General features: G+C 45.7%; 1 protein-coding gene across 1 annotated transcript in view; it reads right to left on the reverse strand.

Annotated features, from left to right (window-relative positions):
• MYO1D (myosin ID) overlaps positions 1-13,566 on the reverse strand; it is a 209,133-nt gene that overhangs the window by 126,112 nt on the left and 69,455 nt on the right. The window contains exons 13-16 of the mRNA XM_056863329.1: positions 12,585-12,659; positions 12,306-12,438; positions 8,284-8,450; positions 6,417-6,624 (exon numbers count right to left, since the gene is read on the reverse strand). Of these exons, the coding sequence (XP_056719307.1) occupies positions 6,417-6,624; positions 8,284-8,450; positions 12,306-12,438; positions 12,585-12,659 (583 nt within the window). The remainder of the gene's footprint in view (positions 1-6,416; positions 6,625-8,283; positions 8,451-12,305; positions 12,439-12,584; positions 12,660-13,566) is intronic.

Here is a 13,566-nt window from a genome sequence, read left to right on the forward strand (position 1 = left end):
GTGGGGGAACAGCACCAGGGACAGCAATTTGAAAAGGGTGTTTCTGCGTGCTGAGCCTTAATCAGCCTCTCCCCCTACCCCAGTGTCAGCCTGTCTAGCAGCCTGCCTTAGGGAAGCCACCTCAATTCAACAGACCTAACACCTTCATAAACACAGGAAGCAGCCAGGGCAATAGACCAGCTCAGTTTCCGAGACCCAAAGCTGGCAGCATCCAAGGTTGGCAATGTGTGCTTTACAGAAACACTCAACCCAGGGGGGTGGAAAGGGGAAAATGAGAAGTCTGATTTAAAACCTCCATTCCATTTAGCACTAAGCCACATTTGCAAGCGTTCGTTCAGTATTATCTCTAGAAGAAACAATTAAAATTCTCTCTTATGGAAGAAAATGAGTTTGTGGGACCTATTCAGGGTGGTTTTCAAAGATGCATCACACAATTGTTCGATGCAAATTACTTATTAGACTCCTAACTTAGAGAGTGACCAAAGCGGCTGGAAAAGGCCACGCAAGGCTTGCCTTCTGGCTTCTCACTCCCCAATCGTTGCACAAAAGCTGATCGAAGAATGTGCTCCTGGGGACCTGGGCTGGGGCTTGATCCTGTCACTTGCTTCAGTTGACCAACGCTGCACACTGCCCGGAAAGTGACGGGAATAGCGCTAAGGGGGGGACAGTGTTCAGATGCCCCCTTTAACCAACACTAAATCAGGAATTGCACAATCCCATCAAAATACTAACCAGGGCCAACCCCACTTAGCTTCTAAGATCTGATAAGAATGGGCAAGCTTGGGCCATCCAGGGCAGGGCAGACACTAACAGAGGTGGTTTGCCATTGCCCGCCTCTGCACAGAGAACCCTGGATTTCCTTGGTGGTCTCCCATTCAAGTACTAACCAGGACCAACCCTGCTTAGCTGACAAAATCAGGCTAGCCTGGGCTATCCAGGTCAGGGCAACTTTGGTTATTCAAGATGTATTTATGCCTGATTTCAGGTTAACTGGAGTTCGATTTTCCCCTACATCCTGGTTTGCAGAGGAACCACTATCTCCAATTAATTAATGTGTCTGCATTCATAACTCACAGGTAACCTGAATTTGTTCCATGCAAGCTAGGGGGGAGAGAAGCATAGGCGTGCTCAGCAATGAGCCAGGTTTGTGCTCAGCCAGTCAAAAGTTATATCTGAAAAGAGCCACTCTCTTGGATAGCGCACCCCTCACGAGAAAAACATAACCTCTTTAAGTGGCAGTTTTACCATGAAGGAGAAGAAAAAGAAGAGTTGGTTTTTATATGCTGACTTTCTTTACCACTTAAGGAAGAATCAAGCCGGCTTACAATTACCTTCCCTTCCCCTCCCCACAACAGACACCTTGTGAGTTAGGTGGGGCTGAGAGAGCTCTCAAGAGAGCTGTGACTAGCCCAAGGTCACCCAGCTGGCATTGTGTGTAGGAGTAGAGAAACCAATGCAGTTCACCAGATTAGCGTCAACCGCTCATGTGGAGGAGTGGGGAATCAAACTCAGTTCTCCAGATTCGAGTCCACCGCTCCAAACCACCGCTCCAAACCATACTACTTCATCTCAAAATGGCTCTGTTTTAACTTCCATACCTTCCCCCATACCCCAGAACCATCATATTTCATCTTCATAATGACAATAAATGGGGAAAACCAGGAAATTTAGATTGTTGCCCCTCCATCCCCCCTCACCGCACTTACTATGCGGGCAGCAGAATGTACTGCCGGCTGGCCAAGCTTGCTTTGGGGGTAGCAGCCAGCCAGGCAAGATAGCTGGAGAGCCAATGGGAGGATAATTTTTCCATCTGCCCTGGAGAAAGTTTCCAAAGCATGACACCTTGGTGCGCACTGGGAATGCAGTCTTCAGGGTACCTGAGTGTCTGATTAAAGCATCAGACACTCAGAGGACTACATTTCTCAGAATCAACTAAGGGGTGGTCTCTAGACATACTGGAAACCATGCCCTTGGAGCCAGGAGGGAAAGAGAAATTCTTTTTGCCCAGCTGCTGGTTATCTGCTTCCACAAGCACTAAATGTGGGGCAGGGACTACACTGAAGCCAATGGAAATTGTGATAAGAGAACAACACTAAACGCAATGAAACAAAAATGGGGAAAAGAACGGCATGCTTCTGCCTTTATCTATCTTTATATGATGTCAGACTCAGGAATTCCAGACTAAGAAAGGGCAGATTATCAGGAAGCCAGAATGTTAATAACCTGAATTTCAGGACTTGTCATCATCTGAGTAAAAGCAAATAAGGAAGACTCACAAAGATTGCCTTGATTATTTCCTAGAATGTTTAGTCTAATTTTCACATCACAACAGCCCCTGAGAGCTCCCTCTGGTGATAAGTAGCAATTGTGAGGATGCAAACGAAAGACAACAAACGAGGCTGATTAGGATACACTGGAACATTTAAGAAATGCAATATGAGAATCCCCAAACCTTTCAAGGCAGGCAAAGATTGCTAAAGAAATAAAAAGTAAAGAGAAAACAAGGGTGTTCAAAGAAAACACTGGCACCACAAAATCCATCACACTGTCACTGAACCCGTTCTTATGTTTATTTAGGGCTCACACAACCGAATCAATATTTTAGCACCGCTTGAAAAATTAATTCTTGACTTCCTGCTGCTAGCGAGAATAAATGTGGCAAGCAAAGCAGCAATAATGCCTTACATTTGCGAATCCTGTTTAGCATTTGTGGTATTCCACTACAGGAGGGAAAGCCCCGTCCCACACACAAGAAACTGCAAAAAGGGAACGTTTTTTTCTAGAGTTATACTTCCCTTTTTGTTAAACACACAGGGGATGGACTCTTAAATGGCAGTAATAAACCAGAGTTATAACTGGTCTTAGTATTAGTATGCTAAGGCTCTATGGATGCTTGTAGAGTTTTCAAGAACCACAAGCAATTTTTATCCTTTATTCTGAAAAAAATATGGCAACACTTCATACTTTACATTTTGTTATGCCATAAAAGGGTTAACACACACAGAGAGGCCTTGGGTTTTCACTTCAGAGCCTGTCCTCAAACACCCCGACTGTGAGAATCCCTTCATTGTTCAGGTGGATGCCTCTGATGTAGCCATGGGGGGGGGGGCTCTGCTGCAGGTGGGGGAAGCGGGGCGCTTCCAACCGTGTGCATATTTCTCCAAAAGGTTTTCGCAGTCGGAACAGAATTGGCCCATTTTGGAAAAGGAGCCAGCCGCAATAAAATGCGCTCTCACGGTGTGGAGGCATTTCCTGGAGGGGGCCGATGTTCCATTCGAAGTGTGGACAGACCATAAAAACCTAGAGGCTCTGAAAGGGACTCACAAACTCACTGCCAAACAAGTGCGCTGGGCCGAATTCTTTTCGTTTTGTTTTAAAGCATGTAACCGGCAAGCAGAACCACCTGGCAGATGCGTTCTCCCGCCTCCCCCAGTATCAGAGTAAAGTGGACCGTCTCACGGACTCGCTCTTTACTCCGGAGCAGCAGGGGACTTTGCCTGGACTGGCGGTTCTCACCCATTCACAGGCGGGGGAAACATGCCCCTTGGAGGGGGTACCAGACTCCTTCAGAACTGCATTAATTCAAGTGTGTCAGGCAGAGGAAGCCACGAACAGTCTGCCTGACAAAATGGTTCAAAGGGACGGGTGCTGGTTTCGGGAAAACAAATTATATGTCCCCGCGACTCTCTGGAGGGAGGTGATGGGTCGGGGCCATGGGTCGAAAGTAGCGGGACATTTTGGGTTCGTCAAGACCTTGCACCTTTTGCAATTTTTGTGGCTGGGAATGAGGTAGGACTTGGACTCTTTTATTCGCAGCTGTCCCACTTTTGCCTCTACCAAACGGGTGATGGCAAAACCGCCCAGACTTTTAAAGCCTCTAGAGACACCTTCGGCTCCCAGATTTCATCACGGATCATCCTCCCAGCCGGGGGGAAACTGTACTATGGGTGGTAATGGACCTTTTTTCTAAGCAAGAACATTTGGTCCCTTGCATGGGGCTTCCCACGGCTCAGAAACTGGCTCGTATGTTTGTGTCACATGTCTTTAAATATCACTCCTTCCCATGTAAGGTGGTCTCCGACCGTGGCCCACAATTTGTGGCAAAGTTTTGGAGGGCTTTTCTTAAGATGGGGGTGGAACAAGGTTTGTCCAGCGCTTATCACCCCCAGACTGATGGTCAGACAGAGCGGGTCAACTCTGTACTAGAATGTTACTTACGTTGCTATGTAAACTACCATCAAGACGATTGGGTGGATCTTTTACCGTTTGCTGAATATGCTTATAATAACTCTACTCATCAGTCCACTGGGTTTAGCCCTTTTCAGGTGATGTATGGTAAAGACTTCGGTCCTTTGGGAAACGTGAATCTCTCGGGTGGGGAGACCGATACCGAGATGGGTGAGTGGGTAAGCATAGTGCAAAACACCTGGCCCTGGTTACAAAAGAACCTGGAAAAGGCCAAAAGCCGGTACAAGGCTCAAGCGGACAAACACCATTTTCGGGGGTGGGACATCAAGGTGGGAGACAAGGTCTACCTGTCCACAAAAAACCTTTGCTCCCCTCGCCCATGTAAAATGCTCAGTGAAAAGTATGCGGGGCCCTTCCCGGTGTCTCGGCTCATTAATGACGTCACAGTGGAACTCGATCTTCCCAAGTCTTTGAAAGGTATCCACCCAGTGTTCCATATCAGTTCATTGAAAAAATATGTGGCTGCCCCCGAGTGGCATCCCGAACCTGCCCCAGGTTCCCTGATGTTGGTTCAAGGTGAAGAACATTTCGAGGTTTCCAAAATTTTGGACTCTCGGGTGCGTAATAAGACCCTACACTACCTGGTACGTTGGAAACATCTGGGGCCCAGTCATGATGAGTGGGTGGCAGAACACCACATAGCTGCCCCCAGCCTGGTCTGCCAGTTTCATGAAGCCTATCCTGAAAAGCCTCATCGTCAGGGGAGGGGCCTTAAGGGGGGCAGAATGTCAGTGTCTTCACTGAACGCAAGATCCTGACACGCTCTTGACATGAGTTCAGGCCAAGTTCTGGCCACAAGTCAAGTCCTTGGTTCCCAGGGCTTGGAAGCTCCTGTGTATACTTCTTTAGTGCCTGTGGCGTGTTGTGTCTTCATTCATGGGAAATGCCTATCTCGCTGTTGCATAGCAATGTTTATCTTACTCTCTTGTCCTAATGTTTTTAAGCAGGTAGCGTGTACTTGCTCTCCATTGCTAACCTCGCCTGCCTGCGAGCAGTTAGTTCTTTTAATTTGCTTTTTAGTTCCTAATAAAGTTTTACTGCTTCAGATCTGCCTGTCTGGATGAGTATGCTTGAGGGATGCTAGAGGCAAACGCCTGAGACTGACACTATTAATATCTATGGGTGCCAGTCTACTTGCATGGTCTGCAGAACTGGATTTGTGTTTACAAAGCAAGAGAAGTTTCTAACCCTCAGCTCTGGTGCCCTGTGCTAGAAAACGTGTGAAGCAAACCCTCCAGACAGAGGGCTGGGCGCTGAGGAGCATCTCGCTCTGCTTTCTCCCCCGCCTTCATTATGGGGTCAGCATTTGTTCCTCCATTTCTACAAATAACATAAAGCAGATGCAAGAGGCTTGGGTGCGAGTCAAAGGGCTCCTGGCCTGTCCATGCTGGCAGAACTGCGCCTGCCTGGGAAGTAATTCTGGCTCATTACTGCTTAAAGTTTTATTGGGGGGGGGAGCTTTTGGGGTGAACATGTTTTTGTAAGTTGTGTTTTTACTCATACTTCATTTTATAAACCACTTTGAGTTTCCAGAGTGGGAGACTCATAATCCCAAATAGACATAAAGTAATTGTCATGTCCTGTTCTCTTTTTCTTTCATGATTATACTTGATTATAGGTTTGCCAGCTCTGTGCTGGGAAATTCCTGGAGATTTGGGAGGTGAAGCCTGGGGAGGGTGGAGTTTGGGGATGGGAGGAACCTCAGTTGGATATACTGCCATATAGACCACCTTCCAAAGAAAGCATTTTCTCCAGGGGAACTGATCTCTTTGGTCTGGAGGTAAGCTGCAATTCCAGATCACCAGACCCTCCCTACATGGAGGTTGGCAACCCTACCTGATTGGGTAAGTTTATTCAGAAATCCCAGTTGCCTCGTGTTGAATTTGGAATTTTACATGAGCCCTGTTGCCACTGGTCAAATACTTCTAGCCCTTTGCCACTCGTAGGCAAAAGCCACGGCTCAAGATGTCAGTTGTTTATATTGTGGAAAACAGATTGGTATTCAAGGTTCAGTCCTATTTGGGATGGGCCAGGAGACACAACCCACAAAGTGTCACTGGTTCACCATATAAACTAAAACTGCAATGGAAACCTGCCAGAGACCATATTGCCTCCTCCAATGGGGAGAGACGGGATATTTTAAAGTAGCTTCCTCTGCTGTGCCTCACCTTCTGTAGGAAGAGAACCACCCACACGAGCATCTTGGCATGCAGTTCTTCCAAGGTGAACAGCGTCCGAGGTGTTCGGATGAAAATCTTTGTCTTTCCATAAGCCACGTCATGCTGGAACCCACAGTGCTCGATCAGTTTCTTCACAGCTTCCTTGTCTGATGGGAGTTTGTGATTTGGCCATGTGAATTCAGGGATTATCTTGTACCTGCATTCATACCAATAATTTTTATGAAGCATTACGTTGCTCTTATGGCCATCTCCACCCTCTCCTGAGCTCATTGGTATATCAGTACTGTACTAGTGCATCCCATATGACCCTACCAAAGCAGATTTCCTTAAGAGGAGAAAGGGAAGGAATGTGCAGATTTACATGGGGTTAAGGGACACTGGGCATATATTACAACTGTAAGAAATGCAGTGAGACTCCCTCCTTTTATTACTCCTTCCTGTGAAAACAGCTTCCTACAGAAGCTAATGGAATTAGCACTTTGTATAGGATTCATTTAAACAGGAGTCAGGGTGCTTCCAGTTAAGAGAGTTTATCCTTGGTTTCTTTTCTATGGAGCCTTAAGGCTTTAAAACATAGCCTTTGAGAGAATATTGGACTATTGTTGGTTTTAAGCATACTGTAACCCTGCAGAACAAAACACCAAATAGATGCATTTAGTGAACCAGAGTGGTTCAGGCATTCCGCTGGAAAATGAAGAATTCTTCAAACTTGTCAGGAGCTCCTGGCATTGAATTCGAATCCAACAAGGAGCCAACTCTGGGCACAGAGGCCCCTCCAGGGATAAAAGGCATCCAACATTGGCACTTCTGGTGGACAGATCGTATGCAGCCTCCAGAACAGGCCAGGTGCAAACACTAAAAGCCAGGCTGTTCATCCTTGCCTTGTCTACAGAGCAGCGTCTTCCACTCTCGAGACCCAGGTCAAGCGCAAACTTCCAACTGGCCTTGGCTGGAAAACATGTACTCCTGCAATGGATTCAGGTGGCCTGGCCTGGTGCCAGAAAAATCCTGGCCAACTTTTCAAACAGAGTTTGTCTAACTCTTGGAGCAATCCTGCCATTTTTTCTGATGTATATTGGACCAGCAAAGTAGAGGTGGCCCTGCTCTGCCATCTTAACTTTTTGGGAACCAGCTACAGAAAGCATAAGGCCAGGATAAAACGAAGTGGGGGGGGGGGGGAGAGAACAACATTGTCAGAGGCGTCGGATCCCAACTGGGAAGAGAAGAAGGATACAGATGTCTAAATAAACAGCCAATCCCAGCATACAATTTCTGGAGAAGCTGCTTTTGCAAAGTCAAGAAAAGTGCCACACATAAATTCAGTCTGGAGGAGAGACGGTTGAGGGGGGACAGGATTGCTCTCTTTAAGTATTTGAAAGGCTGTCACTTAGAGGAGGGCAGGGAGCTGATCCTGTGGGCAGCAGCGGGTAGGACGCACAAATTACGGGTGGATAGGTACTGGTTACATATTAGGATTTTTTATATAATAAAAGTAGTTCAGGAGTGGAATCAGCTGCCCAGGGAGGTGGTGAGCTCCCCTTCACTGGCAGTCCTCAAGCAGTATCTGGATGAACACTTGTCAAGGATGCTTTAGGTTGATCCTGCATTGAGCAGGGGGTTGGACTAGATGGCCCCTTCCAACTCTATGATTCTGTGATTCTATGGTACTAGAAAGCTGCATGGTTGCCCAAAACAGCAAATGACCTTGCAATTGATGGAGTGTTAATTTCTTTATTTAGATCTGTTGCGAAGTTCCTGCTCAGTTATGTGCATACATATTTAATGTCACACAGTACAATTGGGGCTTCGTGTCTAGTTGTCCCCCCAACACTGGAAACGGCTCATCTTTTGTTACCTGTGAAGGAACTTCTCATATGTTTGGCGATAGGCAAATCCTGCCCGCCGGACCCGCACGTTCTCCAGGAGCCCGAGGTATTCCACCTGGTGCCTGCAACGCTCCTCATCAAACAGCTGGGGGGACTTCTTGTCATTGGGCTTGATGCAACGGACATAGAACGGTTCCTACAGGGATGCAGTGTGGAACACAGCGATTTAAAAAACAAACCAAAAACTATGATGCAAGGTAGAAAGGAAATAACTGAGGGACAATGAACAGTTAACGTCACAATGGTTAAAGGAACAGGCCAGGGAAACACATATTCCTTCTCCCAACCCCTCCCCACTTGCAATATGGATTTTCCTTATTGTTACTAGTCATGCTGGTTTCATGGCTTGAATCTGGCATCAAGACCTGGGCAACAATGAACCTGGCTGGTATCACCACACTGAAAGGTCGGCATCAACAAACTTTAATCACAGCTAAGACCGGAGAGAGAAGATTCATGCCAGAGAGGGGAGGTGTTGGGGAGCAAGAAAGCAATGCTCTGCAAGGCTATTGCAAAACCTTTAGCCAGGGGTAAGGGACCGGGAGCATTACTCTTCCCCTGAAGAGGTAACACATCCAGTAAATCTGTGCTGAGATCCACATGGAACCGGCTTTTTGTCAAAACATTCATTTCACCATGGGATAACTGCCAGAGCTCCAACTGTAAAAATAGACTAATTATATCAGATCAGCCTTAAGGCTACATTATTTATGGATCTTCATCTTGTTTGACCCTCCTAATACATTTAGTAGGTTATTTGTGGGTTGTATCTTATCAGTCTTCAGCGATAAGCAGGGAACCTGGCTCCAGTACAAGGAATTTTGCACTGGAAGCAGGTTCCATGCCCAGCTAAGCAGTGTGATCAGACACCACTCATAGTTCCTATTTCACAGGTAGTAATCTGGGGACAAGGGGCAGGTCCTGTCTTAGAAGGCCCACCTGTTAGAGCAGTTCTTTTGGTCTGTGGCCAATAGGCAATCCTTCAGAGCAAGTAAGCACACCACTTACAAAACACAACACATGCAGCTTGCCTTCCATCTTGCGTGGGTTTGTATAAAACCCACCATTTTGTTAAATCAAAGGGAGGAATGGCTTTTTCTTCAGAGAAAAATCCCTGACCTCTCATGCCACTTCATTCATTTACTGAATCATCAAAGAGTTCACATTTAGAAAAAGCCTTTAGAAGGCACACTGTGTTAATGTATTTGGGGATCGTGTCGACAGAGGTATTTTTCCACAAGATGAAAGCTCGTGAGCAACTCACTCAGCCCTTTCTCTAGCCTCATCCACAGCAGTTACTTCCCCTCACTGTTCTCAATGAGATATTTCTATACAGTCTGTTACCATAGTAATGGTTATCCTAAAAAGGTAACAATCTACCATCACAGTTTAGAAATCATCTCCTTATCATTACTTAAAAGGTCAATTGAATGAATCCTCCCAATTACATCAGCCAACACCACTAGAAGATTGCAGCTGAAGAACTGGCGGGTTAATTCCAATCAATGCGACACTTAGTATGCCAACCCAAACCCCTGCCCTCTTGTCCTTTAAGACTTCCAATTGCTTTGGTAGAAGCAACAGCGGACTGAACTCTTCCTCTGAAGCAAGGGAGACCACTTGGCTCTGTCCAGGGGAGAGAGAGCATAGGGGCAATTGTGTCAACACCCGAGGCCATCTCCTTATTCCAGAGAGCAGTCAGGCCTTGACAAAATTTAGCATTCTTATGAACTCCAGACAGTTTGCTCAGCATGTCTGTTCTGCATTTCTGCTTACTGGTCAAACCCCTCTTTCCGCAGCACAGTTGGGGCAAGGAGCACAAGTACTTGTGTAAATATTATGAACATTCAACCTTTTTTTTACACTGTCTTTCAAAAGAAGAAGCTCTATTCAAAACCTGTCACACAGCCCACAGGAAACTGTGAAGAAAAAAACACCTCTGTAAGCTAAGAGCTGGCACAGGTTTAGTGAACATATAAGGGCATCTTGCAATCTGTTCGTAACATTAGCTCTATTTTGAGGGTTTATGTTCTTTCCAATCTCCAGGAAGGCAATCTATAATTGCTTAGATTAAAATGACACTGCCTAGCGACGGATTTATACCCATATGATTTTCACACCATGTTTATTCCCTTGCAGCTGAATGATACACTGTTTTGCAAAACTGATAGAGGACAGTTTTGCTTTTTGATGCGATATGCCATGCTCTTCAGATCTGGCTTTGGGGGGACAGAACACATGGATGTTTACCAGTGATATCTAACCAAAGAAAAAGAAAACACAGCCATGTATAGGCAAAAAAAGATCAAGACGTGAGAATAGAGAATGCCAGGGATGCTTCCAATTTTCTTTTCTTTTTTTAATATTGGGAGACTTACTATGTTAATGTTCAATCACCGCTGCATACTGTACTGGCTGAGGCAGCATGTCAAAAGAATATACAATTGAGCTTAGGTGTCTGGTTTATTAGCTGACACTGAAAAAAACCCATTTACAGTGACGTCAAGTTTCAGAGAGGAGCCATGTTGGTCTGAAGTAGACGAGCTGGATTCGAGTCCAGTAACAACTTAAAGAGACCAAGAAGATTTGGGGGGGGGGAGCTTTTGAGAGTCAAAGTTTCCTTCACCAGATACAAGTAGGAATGGAGATCCCTCCTTCTATCCCATTGGCAACATGGCTGGATACAACTCAGTGCCCACCAAAGGATGGTCGGTGGGGACCATCAGGGATAGAGACTGTCCTATATGAGCACAAACCTGCTAAATTAGTAATCTTGGGATCTTCAGGGAAAATCCAAGAATCATGAATTGAGAGCATCTATTTAAATCTAAACTGCCTTCTCATTAGATTGCTCAATTCAATTGCTCCTGTGACATAATCCCAGTTAAATGTAACCATCTCAAAGGCTGATGCTGCAATCCCCCCCCCCCTTTTAACCAACTGACCTACATTTCACCACAATAGATACACTTCCATAGCCAGGTAGTAGCCCCTAAGCATCTTATTTAGACTTGGTAAAAGAAACCCAATGTAGTGAACATAAAGTTATTGAGCCTCATACCATCGGCATGTGACTTGGAAGCAGAGCATAATATCAGCTTACTGTAGTAAAGGAACACAAGAGAACCAGCACGGTGAAGTGGTTAAGGTGTCAGACTAGGATATGGAAACCCCAGGTTCGAATCCCACTCTGCCATGGAAATACGTTGGGTAACCTTGGGCCAGTCACACACTCTCAGCCTGTTGCCTGACAAGTATTTGGATGGGAGACCTCCAAGGAATACCAGGGGTGAGACGCGGAGGCAGGCAATGGCAAACCACCTCTGAATGTCTCTTGCCTTAAAACCCTACAGGGTCGGAGTAAGTCAGCTGTGACTTGATGACAGCAAAAAAAGGGGTGGGGGGGAACACAGTATAAGGCCAAATGTAGGGCCAGCACTTAATTAGAGACTAGATAGTGGTAACTCTGGGACATCCATACTTTTTCAAGGATGTATCATTTGAACGCATGGTGAATAATGGAAACTTTCTTGGACTGATGAATTCTGATTGGCTCTGGCAGACCTACATTTGGATGAAGCAGATCAATACACATAAACCACCAAGCTCAGCTGAAACACTCCTGTTCAACGCTGTAAACTGTCAACTTTATCCTCTTTAAGGGCTTGGTCCTGGAATCTGTCTCAATTATAGGGCTGACCTACAGCAGTTTGTAAAAAACAAAGAATGCAATGGCTTCAAACATGTGCAGAGTACATTTAATTCCCACTGAAGAATCCACAACCAATACCAAAACATCTCTGATTAACCAATAAGGTTTCCACTTCACAGTGCTCTCCAGAAAAGCTTGGTACTAGCCAACACTTTGCCTCTGTTCAGTTCCCAGGATAGTTTCTCTCTCCTTCTCAGCTTTCCCAAATGCAATGCACAAATGACGGTGGCCTGCTGCTGTCTTAAAGAGAATGCAAAGCTAAAGCTGAGAACTTCTTACCTTAGAGGCCAAGTTGTCCACTAAAGCAATCATGGAGTTCTTGAACAGTGTTGCAGCAGTCAACGGCCGCTTGGTCACCTCTGTGATGCTCAGTTTGCCTTCTGGCCACATCTTTTTCAACACAGGGTTGGAGCTACAAAGCCAGAGGACAAATTAAAAGGTCACCAGTATTTGGCCAGTCAGTCAGTCAGTCAGTCAGTTTATTGAAACGGTCCATGACCAGTCAAAGTATTTGGTCAATGTGTCAAGAACAGGTGAGCGATTAAGCTTTGCTCCTACCTGTTATACATCAGGCGCTTGAAATCTTGAAATAAAGTGTCCTTGTTTTTATCAATAAATCCCGTGACTGAATAGCTGGTAAATGAAAGAGGAAAAACAACAAATGCAGTCAACTCTGCCGGTGACAAACACAGTAGGCCACTGTCAACGAGGGAATCAAAGAATCACACTAGTCTAGCATGGTATGACCCCACATATATTGCCAGGTGGATATTTATTTATTTATTTGTTTGGACTTGCCTCACGTCCTCAATCCCTGGCCAAAGCTGGGCTCAGGGCGGGTAACAAATCAATACAATATGGCACCCATATGGTAACCACACAGATATTCTCTTTGGGTCCCCCACTGGAGACAAAAACAGGGTATAAATTGAATGACTAAATTTTAAAGACTTCTTCCAGCAATGAGAATAACATCATTGTAGTCAGGCCTAAGAAAACTCAGAAGTGCCTGCACAAACAAGAGATAAAGTGTGACAGATACGTTTTACCTCTCTGTTTCATGTATTTTTATTTTGCTTCAATTATACCCTGCCTTTCTCCCTAATGGAGACCCAAAACAGCTTGCATCATTCTCCTCTCGTCTGTTTTATCCTCACAAAACCACCCTATGAGATAGGTTAGGCTGAGAGTTTATGACAGCCCCTAGGTCATCACTTCCATGGCAGAGCGGGGATTAGAACCTGGGCCTCCCAGCTCCTGGTCCAGCACACCAGCTACCACACCACGCTGGTTCTCATGTGATCTACAGTCTCATACCCATCTAAGCCAGTATTAAGTACTCACATTCAAGCCTTTCCTGCCTTGCTGCCCTCTCTCCTGGAAAGGACCTTAGGCATGCAAAGCGTGTGCTCTCCCTCTGAGCGGTCCAACTGGCCAGAACCATTAAACAGACCACTGCCCATACAGAAGGGAGAAGAGCAACGGAGAATGGTGCAGCACAGAGAGATCCTTTATTCTGCGTACAGAAATGGGATTCTTA

Source organism: Euleptes europaea, chromosome 18 (assembly GCF_029931775.1).
Source record: "Euleptes europaea isolate rEulEur1 chromosome 18, rEulEur1.hap1, whole genome shotgun sequence".
NCBI lineage: Eukaryota > Metazoa > Chordata > Lepidosauria > Squamata > Sphaerodactylidae > Euleptes > Euleptes europaea.